At 42.6% G+C, this 22109-nt stretch overlaps 1 protein-coding gene across 1 annotated transcript in view; it reads right to left on the bottom strand.

Annotated features, from left to right (window-relative positions):
• ADCY1 (adenylate cyclase 1) overlaps nt 1-22109 on the bottom strand; it is a 424494-nt gene that overhangs the window by 238290 nt on the left and 164095 nt on the right. Inside the window, exon 2 of the mRNA XM_038760089.1 lies at nt 5594-5743. Coding sequence (XP_038616017.1) covers nt 5594-5743 — 150 coding nt within the window. The remainder of the gene's footprint in view (nt 1-5593; nt 5744-22109) is intronic.

The following is a 22109-nucleotide window of genomic DNA, read 5'->3' on the forward strand; positions in this document are numbered from 1 at the left end:
CATATCTGCAATGGATTTATTTATTTTAACGTGTTTCCACCTCTAGACTGTGAGTTTCTGGAGGGAAGGAAACATCTTCCACTCCCAAGATCTACACACAGTAAGTGCTCACTGGATACCACTGATTCTTTTCATCCTCCACAGGTATTTCACGGGGGCTCCACACATGCAAAAAAACAAACAAGAACAAGAAAATTTTTGTATTTTGTTAGTTCTTTACAAGCTGAATGGAGGGTCAGAGGAAGGAGATGATTGTGTCCCGTGCAAGTGAGACTCCAAATCATCCACGGAGACCATGACAGCAATAAACATTCCCTTACACCTAAGTAACACTACCTCTAACTCAGCACCCTGCCCCAGATTTCTGAAGATTCACCAAATAAGAACTTGTTAAGGAAAATAGAAGATCTTTCTAACTTTGCCCGTACTTAGTAGTTTCCGGCACTTGGATCTTTCATTTCCACCTCACCAACACTTATGAAACTATGAGGTTTGAGTGGCAAGGTAGGTGAGGAAGGGAATACTACGTAAAAAGAGAAACTACTCTAATATAGGAGTATTAGAGAAGCAGAGTGGCTTAGTGGAAAGAGCACGGGCTTCGGGGTCGGAGGTCATGGGTTCTAATCCTGGCTCTGCCACTTGTCAGCTGTGTGACTTTGGGCAAGTCACTTAACTTCTCTGTGCCTCAGTTACCTCATCTGTAAAATGGGGATTAGGACTGTGAGCCCCCCATCAGACAACCTGATCACCTTGGAACCTCTCCAGTGTTTAGAACAGTGCTTTGCACATAGTAAGCGCTTAATAAATGCCATTATTATTATTATTATTATTATTATTATTATTATTATTATCCTGGCTCCGCCACTTTTCAGCTGTGTGATTTTGGGTACGTCACTTAACTTCTCTGTGCCTCAGTTACCTCATCTGGAAAATGGGGATTAAGACTGTGAGCCCCAACTGGGACAACCTGATAACCTTTTATCTCCCCCAGCACACAGTAAGTGTTTAACAATGCCATCATTATTACTATTATTAATATTAATATGCTACTTCTCTTTTTCTATCTTGCCACAACCCTTATTCTTATTGCAATCCCTGAACAGCATGGAAACTCCTATTACCACTATTCCTTGGGAACTGACAAGGGTTTCTTGAAATAGACTTTAGCTATCTTCCCCATTTTTTAGATATTATAATAATAATAATAATGGCATTTATTAAGCGCTTACTATGTGCACAGCAGTGTTCTAAGCACTGGGGAGCTTACAAGGTGATCAGGTTGTCCCACGGGGGGCTCACAATCTTAATCCCCATTTTACAGATGAGGGGACTGAGGCCCAGAGAAGGGAAGTGACTTGCCCAAAGTCACACAGCTGACCATTGGCAGAGCCAGGATTTGAACCCATGACCTCTGACCCCAAAGCCCGGGCTCTTTCCACTGAGCCACGCTGCTTCTCTGCTTTTCTGCTCTTCAGCTAGAATATCTAGCTGAAGACCAGAGTTTCAATCAAGTGACTTTCATTGGTGAGCACTGTCCTTTACTATTATTATGCTCAACATAGGCTTTAAATTTGAGTCTGAGTTCGACGAATAAATGGGAAAATGACATCTGTTGGAAGATAGATAAAACTTGAAGGGGCTGACCGTGAACGGCTATGAAGGGGTTGGCTGAAGCGCATTCCGTTGTCCATTCTAACTTGTGAGAGAACATCTATCGTTGGGATGTCGAGAGCAGCGTGGCTCCATGGAAAGAGCCCGGGCTTTGGAGTCAGAGGTCATGGGTTCAAATCCCAGCTCCGCCACTTGTCAGCTGTGTGACTTTGGACAAGTCACTTAACTTCTCTGTGCCTCAGCGACCTCATCTGTAAAATGGGGGTGAAGACTGTCAGCCCCCCTGCGTGGGACAACCTGATCATCTTGTAACCTTTCCAGCCTTAGAACAGTGCTTTGCACATAGGAAGTGCTTAATAAATGCCATTATTATTATTATGTTGGATCGACCTACATATTGGGAGCCAACAGAAGGCCTTTTAAAGCACTGACCTTGCCTTTGTATTTTAGATTTGTATTCTAAAAGCAATTTTTATTCACCCATCCTCAGCCCCAAAGTACTTATGAATATATCTGTCATTTACTTCAGTGCCTGCCTCCCCATCTAGACTGTAAGTTCCTTGGGGCAAGGAACACATCTACAAACTCCTCTGTATTGTGCTGTCCCAATCACAGAGCTCTGTATAAACCCTGAGAGTTTCTTAAGTTTTGGTGAGATGAAAATGAAAGATCCAAGGCCCTGAAACTACTAAGGATTGGCAAAGTTAGATCTTCCATTTCCCTGAACAGATTCTTATCTGGGGAGTGTGAAATAAGCACTGGATGATAATTTCGGCCTACACTTATATCTCAAGCAAACAATGATATTCTTCTTAAAGTCAAAAAAGATATCCCATTTACATATTTTCAGGTTTGGGCATTTTATACTTTTTCTTTTGAGAATTTCTCACGGTCAGAATGTTTTTCAACAATTCTCAGAGATGGATCCTGACTTGTGAAGTGCAATGAAAATCAGTAGAAATGAAAATCTATTAATTCATTCATTCATTCATTCAACCATATTTATTGAGCGCTTACTGTGTGCAGAGCACTGTACTAAGCACTTGGGAAGTATAATTCAGCAACAGAGACAATCCCTTTCCACAATCAATCAATCAATCGTATTTATTGAACACTTACTGTGTGCAGAGCACTGTACTAAGTGCTTGGGAAGTACAAGTTGGCAACATATAGAGATAGTCCCTACCCAACAGTGGGCTCACAGTCTAGGAGGAGGGAGACAGACATCAAAATAAGTAAACAGGTATCAACAGCATCAATGTAAATAAATAGAATTATAGATCTATACACCTCATTAATATAAATAAATAGAATGATAAATATGTACAAATATACATAAGTGCTGTGGGGCGGGGAAGGGGGTAGAGCAGAGGGAGTGAGTCTGGACGATGGGGAGGGGAAGGGGAGAAGAGGAAAAGGGGGGCTCAGTTTAATCTCTGCACCATCACTTATCAGCTGTGTTACTTGGGCAAATCAACTTCTCTGTGCCTCAGTTCCCTCATCACCATCAGAGACTGTTGCGGAAGAGGCTGGGCATGCAGTGAAAGTTTCTCCATGTACAAATAGTTTCTCAAGATCATCTCATGAACGTGTGACACTGAATCTCTTGGATTTGTCAAAGGATGGCCGAGCTGTGCTACACTGGGCAGGCTGGGAGAAACCCAGCCCAGACCCAAATTTGTCCACCTTTTTATCGTCCTTGGCCTTGCGAAGGTGGCGGTGGGGACCGAAGAGGTTTGGCCTCATGAAAGCCCTCTTGGGCCACTCATCTAGTGCGTATCTGTCCCCTTTGGAAGGACTGACATATCTAGAAACAGCTACACTGATAACGTAAATCCTCCTCATATCTTTACTGTCAACACTATTTTTTTTTTCAGCTATGGTGCTAATCAATCAGAGAGGCAATGTCATGATTTTTGCTTCAATTTTGTGGATTTGCACTGATTTCTTCCTTAATTCCATATCACAGACCCAAAATCAATTTATTTCTAGAAGAGGTCATGGTCTGATAGCAATCAGCCCGAACAATTGACTCTGGGGCACTGATCTGATTATATAGCTATGAAAAGACTCTATTTTGCATTAAAGACCTGTAACAGTTTACTCTGAGTAAATCACAGAACGAAACACACGGAGGAAACGAGACGCATAGAGTGGAGAGGAAACGTTTGCCGGGCAGAGTAGAACAATTCCTCAGACAACGCTGGATCCCAGTTGGGATTCAAATGCTGACGCTTAGACCTACAAGGAGCACTGATAATCAAGCAGTGACCTAAACTTCCATATGGAATGACATACAGGGAAGCAGACGAGAAAACAGCATCAGCCCCGGAAAAGATTAAACATAAAACAAGAAGGGACCTGTTTTTTTGTGGGCACATTATAGTCAGGACTGTGGGTCTTTCACTGTTCTTTTGAGTAATACACACCTTCATGGGTAAATTTCACCATCAGTGGTATCACCTTCAACAACAACAACAACAACAACAATAATAATAATAATTATTATAATTATAATAATTGTGGTATTTGTTAAGCCCTTACGATTTATCAGACACTGTGCTAAGTGCTGGGGTGGATAAAAGCAAATCGTGTTGGACGCAGTCAATGTCCCACATGGGGCTCCCAATCTCAATCCCATTCTACAGATGAGATAACTGAGGCACAAAAAAGGGAAATTCCTTGCCCAAGGTCATACAGCAGACGAGTTTCATAGCCAGAATTAGAACCAGCCCGGTGGGGGACAGGGACTGTGCCTGATTCGATTACTCTGTTTGCCTCCCAGCACTTTGCAAAGGCGTCTAATAAAGATCTTCATAATCAAGATCATTTATTTTGCTTTGAAGCCCCCTTTTCCTCAGCTCCCACCTCTTCTGCATCACCTTGACTCGCTTCCTTTGCTCTACTCCCCCTCCCCACCCCCCAACACTTAGGTATATATGTATATATCTATAATTCTAGTTATTTATATTGATGCCTGTTTACTTGTTTTGATGTCTATCTCCCCCCACTAGACTGTAAGCCCGTTGTGGGCAGGGAATATCTCTCTTTATTGCTGTATTGTACCTCCCAAGTGCTTACTACAGTGCTCTGCACACCGTGAGTGCTCAATAAATACGACTGAATGAATGAATGGATGAATGGAAAGAGCCCAGGCTTTGGAGTCAGAGGTCATGGGTTCAAATCCCGGCTCCGCCACTTGTCAGCTGTGTGACTTTGGGCAAGTCACTTAACTTCTCTGGGCCTCAGTTACCTCATCTGTAAAATGGGAATTAAGTCTGTGAGCCCCAGGGACAACTTGAACACTTTGTATCTACCCCAGCACTTAGAACAGTGCTTTGCATATTTGTACATATTTATTACTCTATTTATATATTTACATATATTTATATATATATATTACATATATTTACATATTTATTATTCTATTTATTTATTTATTTATTTTACTTTTACATATCTATTCTATTTATTTTATTTTGTTAGTATGATTGGTTTTGTTCTCTGTCTCCCCCTTTTAGACTGTGAGCCCACTGTTGGGTAGGGACTGTCTCTATATGTTGCCAACTTGTACTTCCCAAGCGCTTAGTACAGTGCTCTGCACACAGTAAGCGCTCAATAAATATGATTGATTGATTGATTGATTGATTGCACATAGTAAGCACTTAATAAATGCCATCATTATTATTATTATTACTCTGCACACAATAAGTGCTCAATAAATACCACTGAATGAGCGAATGAACCCCTGACGAAGAGGCCCGGGCTCTTCGAATGCAAAAGACAATATGTATACCCACAGTAATCGCGTTATAGCATACCTAGATTTATCCCTTTTTTGTCAAATCCACACATTAAAGGGTCACTGGGGTAAAATTTGGAAAATGCATGTACTTTTAAACCTTCCTTATGAATTGCGTTCTTAGGGTACACACATAAAGTCAAAGAAATGAGAGCACACTCCAAGGGTTCAGGAACTGACCTGTTTTTCATTTTCATCCTCCAGCCTCAGTCGATCCTCAATACAGTTTCTGGCCTGCAGAAAAGCTTTCCTCTGAGCTCTTTCCGTCAAAATCCTCACAAAGACCCCATACAGGTTTACGCTGACAAAAAGAAGAGCATTGGCCCCAAGCTGTAAAGGGGGGAAAAAAAAGGAAATGATTTAATGACAGATTTTTCACGTTATAATGGTCTATGTAAGAACTAAATTTGGGGACTATTCAGTCTCCAGTTTATCAAAGACAAGGCTAATTACTCTAGAATTAAGATACCTGGATTTATGTGTTTTATGCCAACTACTCTAGACTTGTTTTAATTTGTTTTCCTTTAAGCTTTTCTATTAACTCACAATATATCTTTCTAATTGCAGCTGCTGATTTAGTGGGATGCCTGACAAATTTCTTTTAAGGATACCAAATATACTATGTAGATGAAAATTAACCAATATATGTAAACCTTTTAATTTGCTATTTGGGTAGTAGACAAAAAGTCACCAAAATGTTATATAAATCCCTAAATTATCCCAAGAAATGATTAATAAATGAATAGTGACATCCATGAGGGAATACAACACTGTTTTCAGCACATCACATCATTAGGATTTGGGTGACAAGTAAAACAATGCCAAGTGCAAAAAAAAAAATGAAGCTATTCAGTCAAAAACAAATTAAAGCTCTAGCATTATTACCCAAAGGAGTAGCGTTTTCCAATCATTCATTCATTCAATCGTATTTATTGAGCACTCACTGTGTGCAGAGCACTGCACTAAGCACTTGGGAGAGTACAACACAATAATAAACAGACACTATTCTAGACATGTTTTAATTTGTTTTCCTTTAAGCTTTTCTATTAATTCACATTCTATCTTTCTAATTGCAGCTGCTGATTTAGTGGGATCCCTGACAAATTTATTTTAAGGATACCAAATACACTATGTAGAAGAAAATTAACCAATATATGTACACCTTTTAATTTGCTATTCATGTAGTAGAATAAATTCACCAAAATGTTATAGAAATCCCTAAATTATCCCAAGAAATGTTTAATAAATGAATAGTGGAATCCATGAGGTAATACAACACTGTTTTTTGCACATCACCTCATTAGGATTTGGGTGACAAGTAAAACAATGCCAAGTGCAAAAGAAAAAAAAATGAAGCTATTCAGTCAAAGACAAATTAAAACTCTAACTACCATTATTACCCAAAGGAGTAGCATTTTTCAATCATTCATACATTCATTCAATCATATTTATTGAGCACTCACTGTGTGCGGAACACTGCACTGAGCACTTGGGAGAGTACAATACAATAATAAACAGACACTACTATAGACTTGTTTTAATTTGTTTTCCTTTAAGCTTTTCTATTAATTCACATTATACCTTTCTAATTGCATCTGCTGATTTAGTGGGATCCCTGACAAATTTATTTTAAGGATACCAAATACACTATGTAGATGAAAATTACCCAATATATGTACACCTTTTAATTTGCTATTCGTGTAGTAGAATAAAGTAACCAAAATGTTATACAAATCCCTAAATTATCCCAAGAAATGTTTAATAAATGAATAGTGGAATCCACGAGGGACTACAACACTGTTTTTAACACATCACCTCAATAGGATTTGGGTGGCAAGTAAAACAATGTCAAGTGCAAAAAAAAATGAAGCTATTCAGTCAAAGACAAATTAAAGCTCTAACTAGCATTATTACCCAAAGGAGTAGCATTTTTCAATCATTCAATCATTCGGTGGTATTTATTGAGCACTCACTGTGTGCGGAACACTTCACTAAGCACTTGGGAGAGTACAACACAATAATAAACAGACACTACTCTAGACTTGTTTTAATTTGTTTTCCTTTAAGCTTTTCTATTAATTCACATTCTATCTTTCTAATTGCAGCTGCTGATTTAGTGGGATCCCTGAAAAATTTGTTTTAAGGATACCAAATACACTGTGTAGATGAAAATTAACCAATATATGTACACCTTTTAATTTGCTATTCGTGTAGTAGAATAAAGTCACCAAAATGTTATACAAATCCCTAAATTATCCCAAGAAATGTTTAATAAATGAATAGTGGAATCCACGAGGGACTACAACACTGTTTTTAACACATCACCTCAATAGGATTTGGGTGGCAAGTAAAACAATGTCAAGTGCAAAAAAAAATGAAGCTATTCAGTCAAAGACAAATTAAAGCTCTAACTAGCATTATTACCCAAAGGAGTAGCATTTTTCAATCATTCAATCATTCGGTGGTATTTATTGAGCACTCACTGTGTGCGGAACACTTCACTAAGCACTTGGGAGAGTACAACACAATAATAAACAGACACTACTCTAGACTTGTTTTAATTTGTTTTCCTTTAAGCTTTTCTATTAATTCACATTCTATCTTTCTAATTGCAGCTGCTGATTTAGTGGGATCCCTGAAAAATTTGTTTTAAGGATACCAAATACACTGTGTAGATGAAAATTAACCAATATATGTACACCTTTTACTTTGCTATTCGTGTAGTAGAATAAAGTCACCAAAATGTTATACAAATCCCTAAATTATCCCAAGAAATGCTTAATAAATGAATAGTGACATCCATGACAGAATACAACACCGTTTTTAACACAGCACCTCAACAGGATTTGGGTGGCAAGTAAAACAATGCCAAGTGCAAAAAAATAAATGAAGCTATTCAGTTAAAGACAAATTAAAGCTCTGACTACCATTATTACCCAAAGGAGTAGCATTTTTCATTCATTCATTCATTCAATGGTATTTATTGAGCACTCACTGTGTGCGGAACACTGCACTAAGCACTTAGGAGTACAACACCATAATAGACACATTCCCTTCCCACAACGTGCTTACGGTCTAGAGGCGGGGAGACAGACATCAACACAAATAAGTAAAATTACAGATTTTTATCACCCTTATTTCCCCATACTGTTGAATAATAGAGCAGAAGTGAAACACTCGGTTCAGTGCTAAACCCACAATAAGTGTTCAATGAATACCATTGATTTATTGATGAATCTCTTAAATCGTAGGCTTCTAGATGATAATGGTTCCATGTCATAGAATCGAAAACAACGTCTGGCACTTTGGGTAGGGAGCACATGTCACGTACAATTTCGTTCCTTCCTTCATTCATTCAGTCGTATTTACTGAGCGCTTACTGTGTGCAGGGGACCGTACTAAGCACTTGAAAGAGTACAACAGTAGAGATAAAGAGAGAGGCATTCGGTGTGGAATTTTAAATAACATATGAGTCTTTTCAGCTCCAGCCCTCTGGCTGAAAGCCAGTTCATTCAGCCTAAGGGGTGAATTTTTTCCCCCCTCAGTCTGATGGAAAGTCAGAATTGAGTGAGGATGATAGCCCTGATCCCCGTTCTAATTTTTAGGCAGATTTTGTATTCCCCCAATTCAAGTAGTGGCTCAGTGGAAAGAGCCCGGGCTTTGGAGTCAGAGGTCATGGGTTCAAATCCCGGCTCCGCCAATTGTCAGCTGTGTGGCTTTGGGCAGGTCACTTGACTTCTCTGGGCCTCAGTTACGCCATCTGTAAAATGGGGATGAAGACTGTGAGCTCCCCGTGGGACAACCTGATCAACTTGTAACCTCCCCAGCGCTTAGAACAGTGCTTTGCACATAGTTAGCACTTACTAAATGCCATTATTATTATATTATTAGCTTCCTTGTAAAAGTGACCAAAATCTAAACATCAGTTTCATTACCTTTCAAGTCAAAGGACAGATCTCACCCCACTTCTCTCTCTCTCTCTCTCTCTCTCTCTCTCTCTCTCTCTCTCTCTCTATCTATCTCTCTCTCTCTCTCTCTCTCTCTCTCTCTCTCTCTCTCTCTCCCCCATATACACACAAACACAGATTTTCACTTGAAAGTCAACTTGGACTAAAGAAATTAGAATTTAAGTCCCGGCAAACCCCATGACACAGCCTAGAAAACATGAATGCATCATGAATAGCCGGATCGAGGGAAACGTTTTCCCATAAACTTAGATACAAATTGCTAGATTCTGCTTTACAACCAACCTCAGTGTGACGACTGTGCCTTACAGGTAAGTAAAAATGATGCTGCAAATCTCTCCACCCTTCTCGGGGTCGCACCTGGCTAGTTTCCAGTCCTCTACCGGTCTCGACTATGGGAGGAAGAGTCAAGCAGAGGCCTATCCATTCCATTCCTAGCTTGGGCAATGTCTAGCGAGTGGACATTGCCCACTCGCAGCAGCACGGGAGAGAGTTGAGGTCAGAGACTCAGGTTTACTGTGCAGAAGGACACAACGGTAAACCGCTTCCGTATTTTGACCGAGAAAACTCTACGGGTACCAGAAAAATTTCAGGTGGAGGTGGGGGCATTCTGGGAGAGATGTGTCTGTATATATATATATATATATATATATATATATATATATATATACCCACACACACACATATATATGTATATATATGTATATGTATATATATGTATATGTGTATATATATATATATATATACATACATATGTATATGTATATATATATGTATATGTGTATATACATATATATATATACACCTGTATATATGTATATATACCTGTATATATGTATATATGTTTTGTACATATTTATTACTCTATTTATTTATTTATTTATTTTACTTGTACATAGCTATTCTATTTATTTTATTTTGTTAGTATGTTTGGTTTTGTTCTCTGTCTCCCCCTTTTAGACTGTGAGCCCACTGTTGGGTAGGGACTGTCTCTGTATGTTGCCAATTTGTACTTCCCAAGCGCTTAGTACAGTGCTCTGCACATAGTAAGCGCTCAATAAATACGATTGATGATGACTGATGATGTGTCCATGGCATCGCTATGGGTCGGAGACGACAGCGTAAGACGAAACCAAAATCTCTCCAGACTCCCTCCGTTCCTCGGGAGGGCCTTTCTTTTCCTGAACTCCGAACTCGTCGTCCTCTGTTCCCATCTCCTTACCTTCACACTCCAGTGCAGGCAGACCTCCTGGTGCAGAAGAGTTAATGCTCCCTGAAAATACGGCTGAATCACGGGGTATGCTTTACTACGGACTAACTTGTTATAAATTGGGATTCATCCCGAAACCTCTGGAAAAAGTGTATGTCATTATCTTATACTGTCATTAGATGGAGTGTGCGTTAATTAGTCAATTAGGATGAGTTAGTCAATTAGGCCTGTAGGCAGATTTAGAAGCCTAGTGATTAAGGACAGCCTAATTGCAAATTCATCACCACAGTGACTTCAGTCCGCAGGGGGCCATTTTATTAGAAGGCCTTAGCAGGTCTCTCTGAGCGCCTTCACTGAATAGCCTAGCCTCGGTCACTGCAGTTATATCAGTTCCATACGTGCTCGATTCCCAAGCTGTTGGCCATCTTTATCTGGGCACAGCTGTTATTTACACCAAGCAGAGTGCTGATGTTCTACGTTCAGTTTCTACACAGAAAAGACATTAGTCTTCTAGTCGCATTGCATGGTTACGATTTGCCAGATACGATTCTCCGGGAAACCAGTTCTGAGAACGGTTCTAAAGTTCTAAGAAGTAGAAGCAGCGTGGCTCAGTGGAAAGAGCACGGGCTTTGGAGCCAGAGGTCGTGGGTTCAAATCCCTGCTCCGCCACTTGTCATCTGTGGGACTTTGGGCAAGTCACTTCACTTCTCTGGGCCTCAGTTACCGCATCTGTAAAATGGGGATTAAGACTGTGAGCTCCCCGTGGGACAACCCGATCACCTTGTAACCTCCCCAGTGCTTAGAACAGTGCTTTGCACATAGTAAGCGCTTAATAAATGTCATTATTAGTTTTTTGAGAAGCAGCGTGGCTCAGTGGCAAGAGCACGGGCTTTGGAGTCAGAGGTCATGGGTTCGAATTCCGACTCAGCCACATGTCTGCTGCGTGACCTTGGGCAAGTCACTTAAATGCTCAGAGCCTCAGTTCCCCTATCTGTAAAATGGGGATGAAGACTGTGAGCCCCACGTGGGACACCTTGATCACCTTGTATCCCCCCCAGCACTTAGAACAGTGCTTTGCACATAGTAAGCGCTTAACAAATACCATCATCACCATCAACGGTAAATAGACCTAATCCTGAGGTATCCGCGTGATCTCTTCCTCATTATAGGGGACACTGAGGAAACGTTACCAAAAGTCATACGCCCCTACGATCACCCTCTTCAAGAAGAAAGTGGGGAGAGCTGACAGAAGAAACTACTAGGTATCCTGATGCTTTACGATGCCAGTAATAGTCTATCCAGATTCCTTCAGAACAGAGCCCTGAAGAACACAGGCCATTACGCAGTATCTCTATCACAATACCACCTCAGACCAAAAATGGAGTACTTCAATTGCGATCAAGATCATAAAAGTGCAGAAAGCGTGACGAAGACCTTCAACCCATCGGTCGACAGAATTTTTTCAGTGTCTCCTCTGTCCACAAACCTGGGAAAGTGCAATTTAATAGGCTAGGGGTTGGCAGCAAGACTGAGGCACAGTGAGAAGGTTAGCACCGGAGGAGCGAAGTGCGCGCACTGGGTTGTAGAAGGAGAGAAGTGAGGTGAGGTATGAGAGGGAAGATGGTGGAATTTTTTAAAGCCAATGATGAGGAGTTTTTGATGCAGAGGTGGATGGGCAACCGCTGGAGTTTTTTGAGGAGCGGGGTGATATCTGGGCAGCAGGATGAAATATGGACTGAAGTGGGGAGAGACGGGAGGCTGGGAAGTCGGCAAGGAGGCAGATGCAGTAACCCGGACAGGACAGGATGAGTGATTATATTAACGTGGTAGCAGCTTGGATGGAGAGGAAAGCGCAGATTTTAGCTATGCTGTGAAGGTGGGCCTGACAGAATGTAGTGACAGATTGAATATGCGGGTTGAATGAGAGAGAGGAGTCAAGGATAATGCCAAGGTTTTGGGCTTGTGAGACAGGAAGGATAGTGGTGCTGTCTACAGTGACGGGAAAGTCGGGGAGGACAGGGTTTGGGTGTCTCTCTATCTCACCGCTCCTGCTGCCCATGTCCTCTCAATGTCCTGGGACTCCCTTCCAGTCTCCCCACTCTCCCCACCTTCAAACCTTCATTAAAATTATATTTCCTTCAAGAGGTCTTCCCTGACTAAGCCCTCTTTTGATATTCACCCCACCCTCAGCCTCACAGAGTTAACGAATATATCTGTAATTTATTTTAATGTCCGTTTCCCCCTCTCCGCTGTAAACTCCTGTAGGAAGGGAACGTGTTACCAACTCTGTTATATCATGTGCTCCCAAGAGCTTAGTACTATGCTCTGCACACAGTAAGCCCTCAACAAATATCATTGATTGATTCATTGTTTAATTTGGTACCCGGAAAATCTGAAATTAATTTCTTTCAAGAAGTGAGGTGGGTTACTCAGTGACTGCATCCGTAAGTTTAATACGGACTGCCGGGTCTCCCCACTTTCAGAGAAAAAAAATTCAATGATCTTTGTAACTGTTTGCCCAGCAAATAAATGGCTAGTGAAAATGTCAAACTATTGGGTTTCCCGTCCTAGCTGAGAGGCCAAGGAAGATTAAGATGGAGAAAAATCCTATAGATTCAGCTGGAAAATGGCTGCCAGTAATCTGGGAGAGAAAACACTCTGAGTGGGTCCAAGGATGGTGAAAACCAAAGTTCTGAAGGTCAAGAAAAGGAAGATGGACAGGAAGTGGTGAACCACACTTTTAAGAAATTTTGACAGAAATAATACTGATAATGTTAGTTTCTTTAAAAGGCATTTGTTAAGCACTTACTATGTGCCAGGCAATGTACTAAACGCTGGGGTAGATATAAGCTAATCAGATTGGACACAATCCATGTCCCATATGAGGCTCACAGTCTTAATATCTCCTTTACGGATGAGGTAACTGAGTTATAAAGAAGTTGAGTGACTTGCCCAAAGTCACAGAGCAGGCAAATGGCGGAGCTAGAATTTGTTATTGTGCATCAAGCAATGTTCTTACTGCTGGGGTAGATATAAATTAATTAAATTGGATCCAATCCCTGTCCCACTTGAGACTCACAGTCTAAGTAGGAGGCAAGATAGGTTTTGAATTTTACAGATGAGAAGACTGAGGCACAGAGAAGTTAAGTGAGTTGCCCAATGTCACACAGCAAGCAATTGGCAGCGCTAGGATTAGAACCCAGGTCCACTGACTCCCAGGTTGAAGCTCTTTCCACTAGGCCAAGCTGCTTCTCTAAATAATAATAATAATATTTATTAAGCACTTACTATGTGCAAAGCACTGTTCTAAGCACTGGGGAGGTTACAAGGTGATCAGGTTGTCCCACCTGGGGCTCACAGTCTTAATCCCCATTTTACCGATGAGGGAACTGAGACACAGATAAGTTGAATGACTTATCCAAAGTCACACAGCTGACAAGTGGCGGAGCCGGGATTGAACCCATGACCCGGACTCCAAAGCTCGTGCTCTTTCCACTGAGAAGAGGAGGAAATGAGAGGAGAGGAGTTTGAGGTGGCAATAACTGGATGATGCATGAAAAGGCTGTTTTTAAGATAAAGGAAAGGATTGAAAGCTTGGAAGTAGGAACCGTCATACAGCGAGAGAGAGTGGTTGAAGATGGCAGCCAGGTCGGGAAGAAGAGTGGGCGCACTGTAGTGGGCCACTTTAGGTGCGAGAAGAGGAGGAAATGAGAGGAGAGGAGGTTGAGGTGGCAACAACTGGATGATGCATGAAAAGGCTGTTTTTAAGATAAAGGAAAGGATTGAAAGCTTGGAAGAAGGAACCATCATACAGCGAGAGAGAGTGGTTGAAAATGGCAGCCAGGTTGGGAAGAAGAGTGGGCGCACTTTAGTGAGCCACTTTAGTTGCCCAATGAAGCATTCATCATCCACAAACAATAATTGAATTAAAATTCTAAATTTCACAGTCCTAACTCAGACGACCCACAGAAAGGAGAAAGGAGGCAGGAGTGGTAGAAGCTTCAGTATTTGCTAGAGCACGGACTCACTCCTGGTGATCGCTCCTTGAGGAAAGACTCACCCACTTGGGTACCAGTTCTTGGCTGGCACTTTGATCTGGACCACAGCCCATCACAGCGGGGGACCGGGAGGCCAGGTGGGAGCTAGTTAAGTGGGGGAAGAAGCCCTTCCTTCGTTTAAAGTTGAGTTAGAAAGTGATTCTTGGAGGGACAGAACCCCGGAGAAGTTCTCTCCGTAGTGGAGACCCCTGAGGAATGAGGCCGCTCCCCTGAGATGGGGAAACGGCGACGCAGAGAGGCGGCAGGTTTACCCCGGCATCTGAAGATCCTAAGGGAAGACCCCAAAGGGGTTAACCTTGCTCCTTGGATTCTCGATAGAGGGGGTCACAATATGGTGCGTACATATTTATTCTATTGGTTTTATGTTGTTAATATCTTTTTTTTGTTGTCTGTCTCCCCTTTCTAGACTGTGAGCCCGCTGTTGGGTAGGGACTGTCTCTATATGTTGCCGACTTGTACTTCCCAAGCGCTGCACTTAGTAAGTGCTCCATAAATATGACTGAATGAATGTAAAGAGGAGAGGACTTGTTTCTAGTCCCAACTCTGCCCCTGGCCTGCTGTGTGACTTTGGGAAACTCACTTGACCTCTCTGAACTCCCCCTTTTTCCTCTCCTCCTCCCCATCGCCCTCACCCTACCTCCTTCCCCTCCCCACGGCACCTGTATATATGTTTGTACAGATTTATCAGCGATTAGAACAGTGCTTTGCACATAGTAAGCACTTAATAAATGCAACTATTTTTATTGTTATTTATCACTCAATTTTACTTGTACATATTTACTATCCTATTTATTTCATTCGTTCAATCATATTTATCGAGCGCTTACTGTGTGCAGAGCACTGCACTAAGCGCTTGGGAAGTCCAAGATGGCAACATATAGAGACGGTCCCTACCCAACAGCGGACTCACAGTCTAGAAGAGGGAGACAGAGAGCAAAGCAAAACATATTGATAAAATAAAATAAATAGAATAAATATGTACAAATAAAATAAATAAATAGAGTAATAAATACGTACAAACATATATACATATATACAGGTGCTGTGGGGAGGGGAAGGAGGTAAGGTGGTATTTATTTTGTTAATGCTGTGCATTTAGCTTTCATTCTATTTGTTCTGACGACTTGACACCTGTCTACATGTTTCGTTTTGTTGCCTGTCTCCCTCTTCTAGACTGTGAGCCCGCTGTTGGGTAGGGACCGTCTCTATATGTTGCCAACTTGGACTTCCCAAGCGCTTAGTACAGTGCTCTGCGCACAGTAAGCGCTCAATAAATGCAACTGAATGAATGAATCTATAAAATGGTAATGAGTTCCCTCGTCCCCCTTCTGCTTAGACCGTGACTGCCTTGTGTGGGACAGATTCATTCATTCAATCATATTTATTGAGGGCTTACTGTGTGCAGAGCACTGTACTAAGCGCTTGGGAAGTACAAATTGGCAACATATAGAGACGGTCCCTACCCAACAGTGGGCTTACAGTCTAGAAACAGATGCTGAGCCCATCTCATCATGATGCATCTTCCTCACCCCAATTCTTGGTGTGCAAAACAATAACAATGATGTTACTGCTATTATTACTATTATCAGAGAAGCAGCATGGCTCAGTGGAAAGAGCGCGGGCTTTGGAGTCAGAGGTTATGGGTTCAAATCTCAGCTCTGCCACTTGTCTGCTGTGTGACCCTGGGCAAGTCACTTAACTTCTCTGGGCCTCAGTTCCCTCATCTGTAAAATGGGGATTAAGACTGTGAGCCCCAGGTGGGACAACCTGATCACCTTGTAACCTCCCCAGAGCTTAGAACAGTGCTTCGCACATCGGAAGTGCTTAATAAATGCCATCATTATTATTATTAGTAGTAGTAGTAGTAATACTGTCAGCTGTGTGACTTTGGGCAAGTCACTTAACTTCTCTGTGCCTCAGTTCCCTTATCTGTAAAATGGGGATTAAAACTGTGAGCCCCACCGGGGGACAACCTGATCACCTTGTCACCTCCCCAGCGCTTAGAACAGTGCTTTGCACATAGTAAGCGCTTAATAAATGCCATTATTATTATTATTAGTAGTAGTAGTAGTAGTAGTAGTAGTAGTAATAGTAGTAGTAGTAGTAGTAGTAAAATCAGGTGCACCAGGACATTTATAAGAAAGTACAAAGGGTCTCGGAGAAAGGAGAAAAGTTTTAAATGAAAAGGAAAGGTATCATGGATTGGAATTCTATTCTGTTGCAATCAATAAATCAATGAATAAATACATTATATTTAGCACTTACTATATAATAATTATAATTATGGCATTTGTTAAGCGCTTACTATGTGCAAACCACTGTTCTAAGCGCTGGGCACTGTTCTAAGCACTGGAAGCAGCGTGGCCGAGTGGAAAAAGCCCAGCTTGAGAGTCAGAGGTCTTGGGTTCCAATCCTGGCTCCGCCACTTGTCAGCTCTGTGAGCTTGGGAAAATCACTTAACTTCTCTGTACCTCCATTACCTCATCTGTAAAATGGGGATTAAGACTGTGAGCCTCACGTGGGACAACCTGATGACCTTGTAGCTATCCCGGCGCTTAGAACAGTGCTTGGCACATAGTAAGTGCTTAACAAATACCATCATTATTATTACTATATACAGAGCACTATGCTAAACACCTGGAAGAGTACAACATAACAGAGTTGGAAGACACATTCCCTGCCCACAACGAGCTTATAGTCTAGAAGGGGAGACAGATATTAATAAAAATAAATACATGACAGATATGTACATAGGCGGGGCTGAGGGAAAGATGAATTAATCAATCAATCAATCATATTTATTGAGCGCTTACTGTGTGCAGAGCACTGTACTAAGCGCTTGGGAAGTACAAGTTGGAAACATATAGAGACAGTCCCTACCCAACAGTGGACTCACAGTCTAGAAGGGGGAGACAGAGAACAAAACCAAACATACAAACAAAATAAAATAAATAGAATAGATATGTACAAGTAAAATGAATAGAGTAATAAATATGTACAAACATATATACATATATAATTAAGGGCACAAATCCCAGTGCAAGGACAATGCAGAAGAGAGTGGGAGGAAATGAGGCCTTGTCAGGGAAAGCCCCTCAGAGGAGACGTGCTCTTAATAAGGTTTTGAAGGTGGGGAGAGTGATATCTGTTGGCAATTCATTCATTCATTAATTCATTCATTCATTCATTCAATCGCATTTATTGAGTGCTTACTGTGTGCAGAGCACTGTACTAAGCACTTGGGAAGTCCAAGTTGGCAACATCTAGAGACAGTCCCTACCCAACAGTGGGCTCACAGTCTAGAAGGGGGAGACAGACAACAAAACAAAACATATTAACAAAATAAAATGAATAGAATAAATATGTACACTTAAAATAAATTGAGCGCTTACCGTGTGCAGAGCACTGTACTAAACACTTGGAAAGTCCAATTTGGCAACATATAGAGATGGTCCCTACCCAACAACGGGCTCACAGTCTAGAAGGGGGAGACAGTCAGCGAAACAGAAGTAGACAGGTGATTTTAGACGGTAAATTCCTTTTTTTATGGAATTTGTTAAGTGCTTTTTATGTGCTAATGTACTAAGCGCTGGGGTGGATACAAGCAAATCAGGATGGACACCGTCTCTGTCCCCCACGGGGCTCACAGTCTCAATCCTCATTTTCCAGACGAGGTAACTGAAGCCCAGAGAAGTGAAGCGACTTGCCCACGGTCACACAGCAGACAAGTGGATTAGAACCCAGTTCCTTCTGACTCCTAGGGCCGGTCTCTCGTTGAGGGCAGGGATTGACACTCTATGAAGAGGGAGGGCTATGAAGACGGAGGGCTTTTCAGCCCGGAGGCAGGATGTTAGTAAGAGGTCGGTGGTGAGATAGACGAGACTGAGGTACAGTGAGTACGTTTCCCCTCTCAGGATCGCACCTGGAGAGTTTTCAGTTCTCTCTCAGGCATGGCTACGGGAGGGACAGTCAAGCAGAGGCATACCGGTTCCATCCGTAGCTTGGGCCATGGCTAGAGAGTGGAAGACAATCTGCTACAAGTCAAAACTCACCTGTGCTGGGCAGCGACAGCGTGGGAGAGAGCCACGAGTAGAGTTTATTCAAGCTTACTGCACGGAAGAAGGCAGTGGTGAACCACTTCCACGTTTTTACGAAGAAAACTCTACGGATACGATACCAGAGCGACTGCAGATGGAGGTGGGGTGTCCTGGGAGAGATGTGCTCATGGAGTCGCTAACGGTCGGAGACGACTCGAGAGCATAAGACAAGATAAGACGGTGAACAATGGAGGAGCAAAGTGTGCCGGTTGGATTGTAATAGAAAATCAGCAAGATGAGGTAGGAGGGAACAAGGTGACCGAGTGTTTTAAAGCCTATGGTAAGGAGTTTGTTTTTGATGTGGAGTTGGATGGGCAATCAATTAATCACTCAATCACATTCACTGCGTGCTTCCTATGTGCAGAGCATTGTACTGAAACCTTGGGAAAGTACACTACAACAGACTTAGCAGACACATCCCCTGCCCATAAGCACTTAGTACAGTGCTCTGCACACAGTATTTGCTCAATAAATGCGATTGAATGAATGAACGAATGTACAGTTTAGAGGGGGAGACAGACATTAAAATGAACGAATAACGACTCCAGTTAGATTAGCATATTTTGGACACATCATTAGGAGGACTAATTCTTTGGAGAAGACACCGATGCTACGAAAAGTCCGAGGAAAACGTGGAAGAGGCAGACCAGTCGCTAGATGGATAGAATCTATAACAATGATAATAGAAGAGTCATTATCTAGGTTAGGGATTATGGCAGAAGATAGGCCATTCTGGAGAAAATACATCCAAAAAGATGCCTTGAATTGGAAATAACTCAATAGCATTTGATACATATATGATAAATACATGATATATAATTTAAATCACTGCAATTGTGATTAAATTTCAATCACTGGAGGTTCTTACGGAGTTCGGAAGAGTGGATTGAACGGTTTTGTAGAAAAATGATCAGGGCAGCAGAGTGAAGTATGGGGCTGAAGTAGGGAGAGACAGAAGGCAGAGTGGTCAGCGAAGAGGCTAATTCAGTAATCGAGGTGGGATAAGTGCTTAGATTAACATGGTAAAAGTTTGGAAGGAGGGGAAAGGGCAGATTTTAGTGATGTTCTGAAGATTTAAATGACAGGATTTAGGGACAGACTGAATATGTGGGTTGAAGGAGAGTTGAGTTGAAGAAGATGCCCTGGTTGTCGGCTTGGAAGCCAGGGAGCATGGTGGTGCTGTCTACAGTGATGGGAAGCTCAGAAGGAGGATAAGGTTTGGTTGGGAAGATGAGGAGTTCTGTTTTGGACTTGTTAAGTTTGCTGTGTTCATAAGATATTCAAGTAGAGATGTCCTGAAGGCAGGAGGAGAGGAAAGACTGCAGAGGAGAGAGACCAGGGCTAGAGATCTTGATTTGGGAATCATCTGCATAGAGATGAAGCCATGGGAAGCAAATGAGTTCTCCAAGGGAGTGGGTGTATATGGAGAATAGAAGGGGAGCCAGAACTGAGCCTGAAGGGAGTCCCACATTAATGGGGTGGGAGGCACAGGAGGAGCCCATGAAAGAGACTGAGAAGGAGGAGCCAGAAAGATAGAAGAACCAGGAGAGAACAGTGACAGCGAAGCCAAGGTTTCCAGGGGAAGGGGTTGGCCAATGGTGTCAGGACAGCTGAGAGTTCGAGGAGGGTTAGGAAGGAATAGGGCTGTTGGATTTGGCAAGGAAGAGATCATCGGTGACCTCTGAGAAGGCAGTTTCTGTGGAGTGAAGGGAGAAACTAAATTAGAGGGGGTCAAGGACAGAACTGGAAAGGGACCAGAGACAGCAGATGCAGACAATTCCCTCAAGGAGTTTGGAGAAGAGTGGTACAAGGGAGATGAGTTGATAACTGGTGTGACTTGGGGGGGTCAAGGGAGGTGGCTCTTTTTTAGGAAGGGAGATACGAGCACGTTAGAAAGCAGGAGGGATGAAGCTATTGGAGAACGCACAGCTGAAGATGGTGGTCAGAGAGGGAAGAAGGGAGAGGCTTGTGTTTTGATAAGGTGTGACGGAATGGGGTCGGATGCACAGTAGGAGATGGTGGATTTTGAGAGGAGGCAGGAGATCTCTTGAGATACTGCCGGGAAAGACAGGAGAGTTGAAGAAGAATTAGGAGGGTGTAGAGATTGGAGAGGAGCAGGGGAGATTTTAGGGAGATTTTGCTTGACGGTTTGAATTTTCTCAATGAAGTGTCTGGCGAGGTCATTAGGGGCAAGAAATGGGGAAGGCCGGGGGACAGGAACTTTGAGGAAGGGCGTTTTGAGCAACTGGTCAGGGCGATCGGCAAGGGAGTCAATAGGGATGGAGAAATAATGTCGCTGGGCAGAGGAGAGGGCAGAGCTAAAGCAAGCAAGGATGAAATGTAAGTGGATGAGATCGGCCTGATTTCTAGATTTCCACCAACAGCACTCTGAGGCTCATGTGAAGGAGCGATGGATGTTCGCGGACTGTAGCTGTAATCCAGGGTGGAAAGTTAGTAGTAGGAGATCAGCAAAGGGATATGGGAGCAGGTTAGTTGAGTTCAGTAGAGTGGATGGAGTTGAAGGTGTCCATTTGGTCACCAAGGTTGGATAGTTGGGCTATGGAGACGAAATGTGGCATGATGACTTCAGAACGCTGGAGTTGGTCAATTGATCTGAGGTTTTTGTGGAGGAACGGGAGAGATTTGTGGGGAAGGGGTGTGTGGGAGAAAGGCAGGTGAGGAGGTCGTTGTCAGATAGGGGGATTTCACAGTTGGTGAGGGTAGAGATTGTACTGTAACTAGAGATGATGTGATCAAGGGGGTATCCAAGTTGGTGAGTGGGTGAGGTGGGGAGGGGCAGGAGACTAGTGGAACTGAAAAGTGATACGAAGTGGGCAGTGGAAGCGTTCCCAAGGATGACCACATGTCCCAGAGGATAAATGTAGGGATGGATGAAGAGAGAAGGAATGTGAAAAGGGGATCGAAATGGGTCAAAAAGTTGGGGGTGAGGCTTGGGGGCAGTAAATGACCGTGACTAGTATCTGGAGGGGGTGTAGGAGGTGGATCAGCAGAGAGCAGGAGGAGACACTGTCCCCAGTGACATCTGGGGAGAGCCAGGTTTCAGTGATGGAGAGGGGGAATTGTGACCGGGTCAGGAATAGGTCAAGGATGAAGGGAAGCTTTCCCATAATGGAGCAAAGTTCCACAGGCCACACTTGACTGAGGCATGGGAGAGGTGAGAGGGGGACGGACAGTGGGCTCAGAGATGTTTAAATGCTACAGGTGAGGCTGTCAACGACAATAATAACTGCTTAATCTGGAAGATTTGCTCTCTGGCCCCGGCAGTTTGAGATCTATATCTATGTGGCAGTGCGAGCAGATAGTGGAGAGTGGTTCCAATGTTCGATGTCTTCGGGCGGATGAGGC

This window comes from Tachyglossus aculeatus, chromosome 18 (genome assembly GCF_015852505.1).
Source record: "Tachyglossus aculeatus isolate mTacAcu1 chromosome 18, mTacAcu1.pri, whole genome shotgun sequence".
NCBI lineage: Eukaryota > Metazoa > Chordata > Mammalia > Monotremata > Tachyglossidae > Tachyglossus > Tachyglossus aculeatus.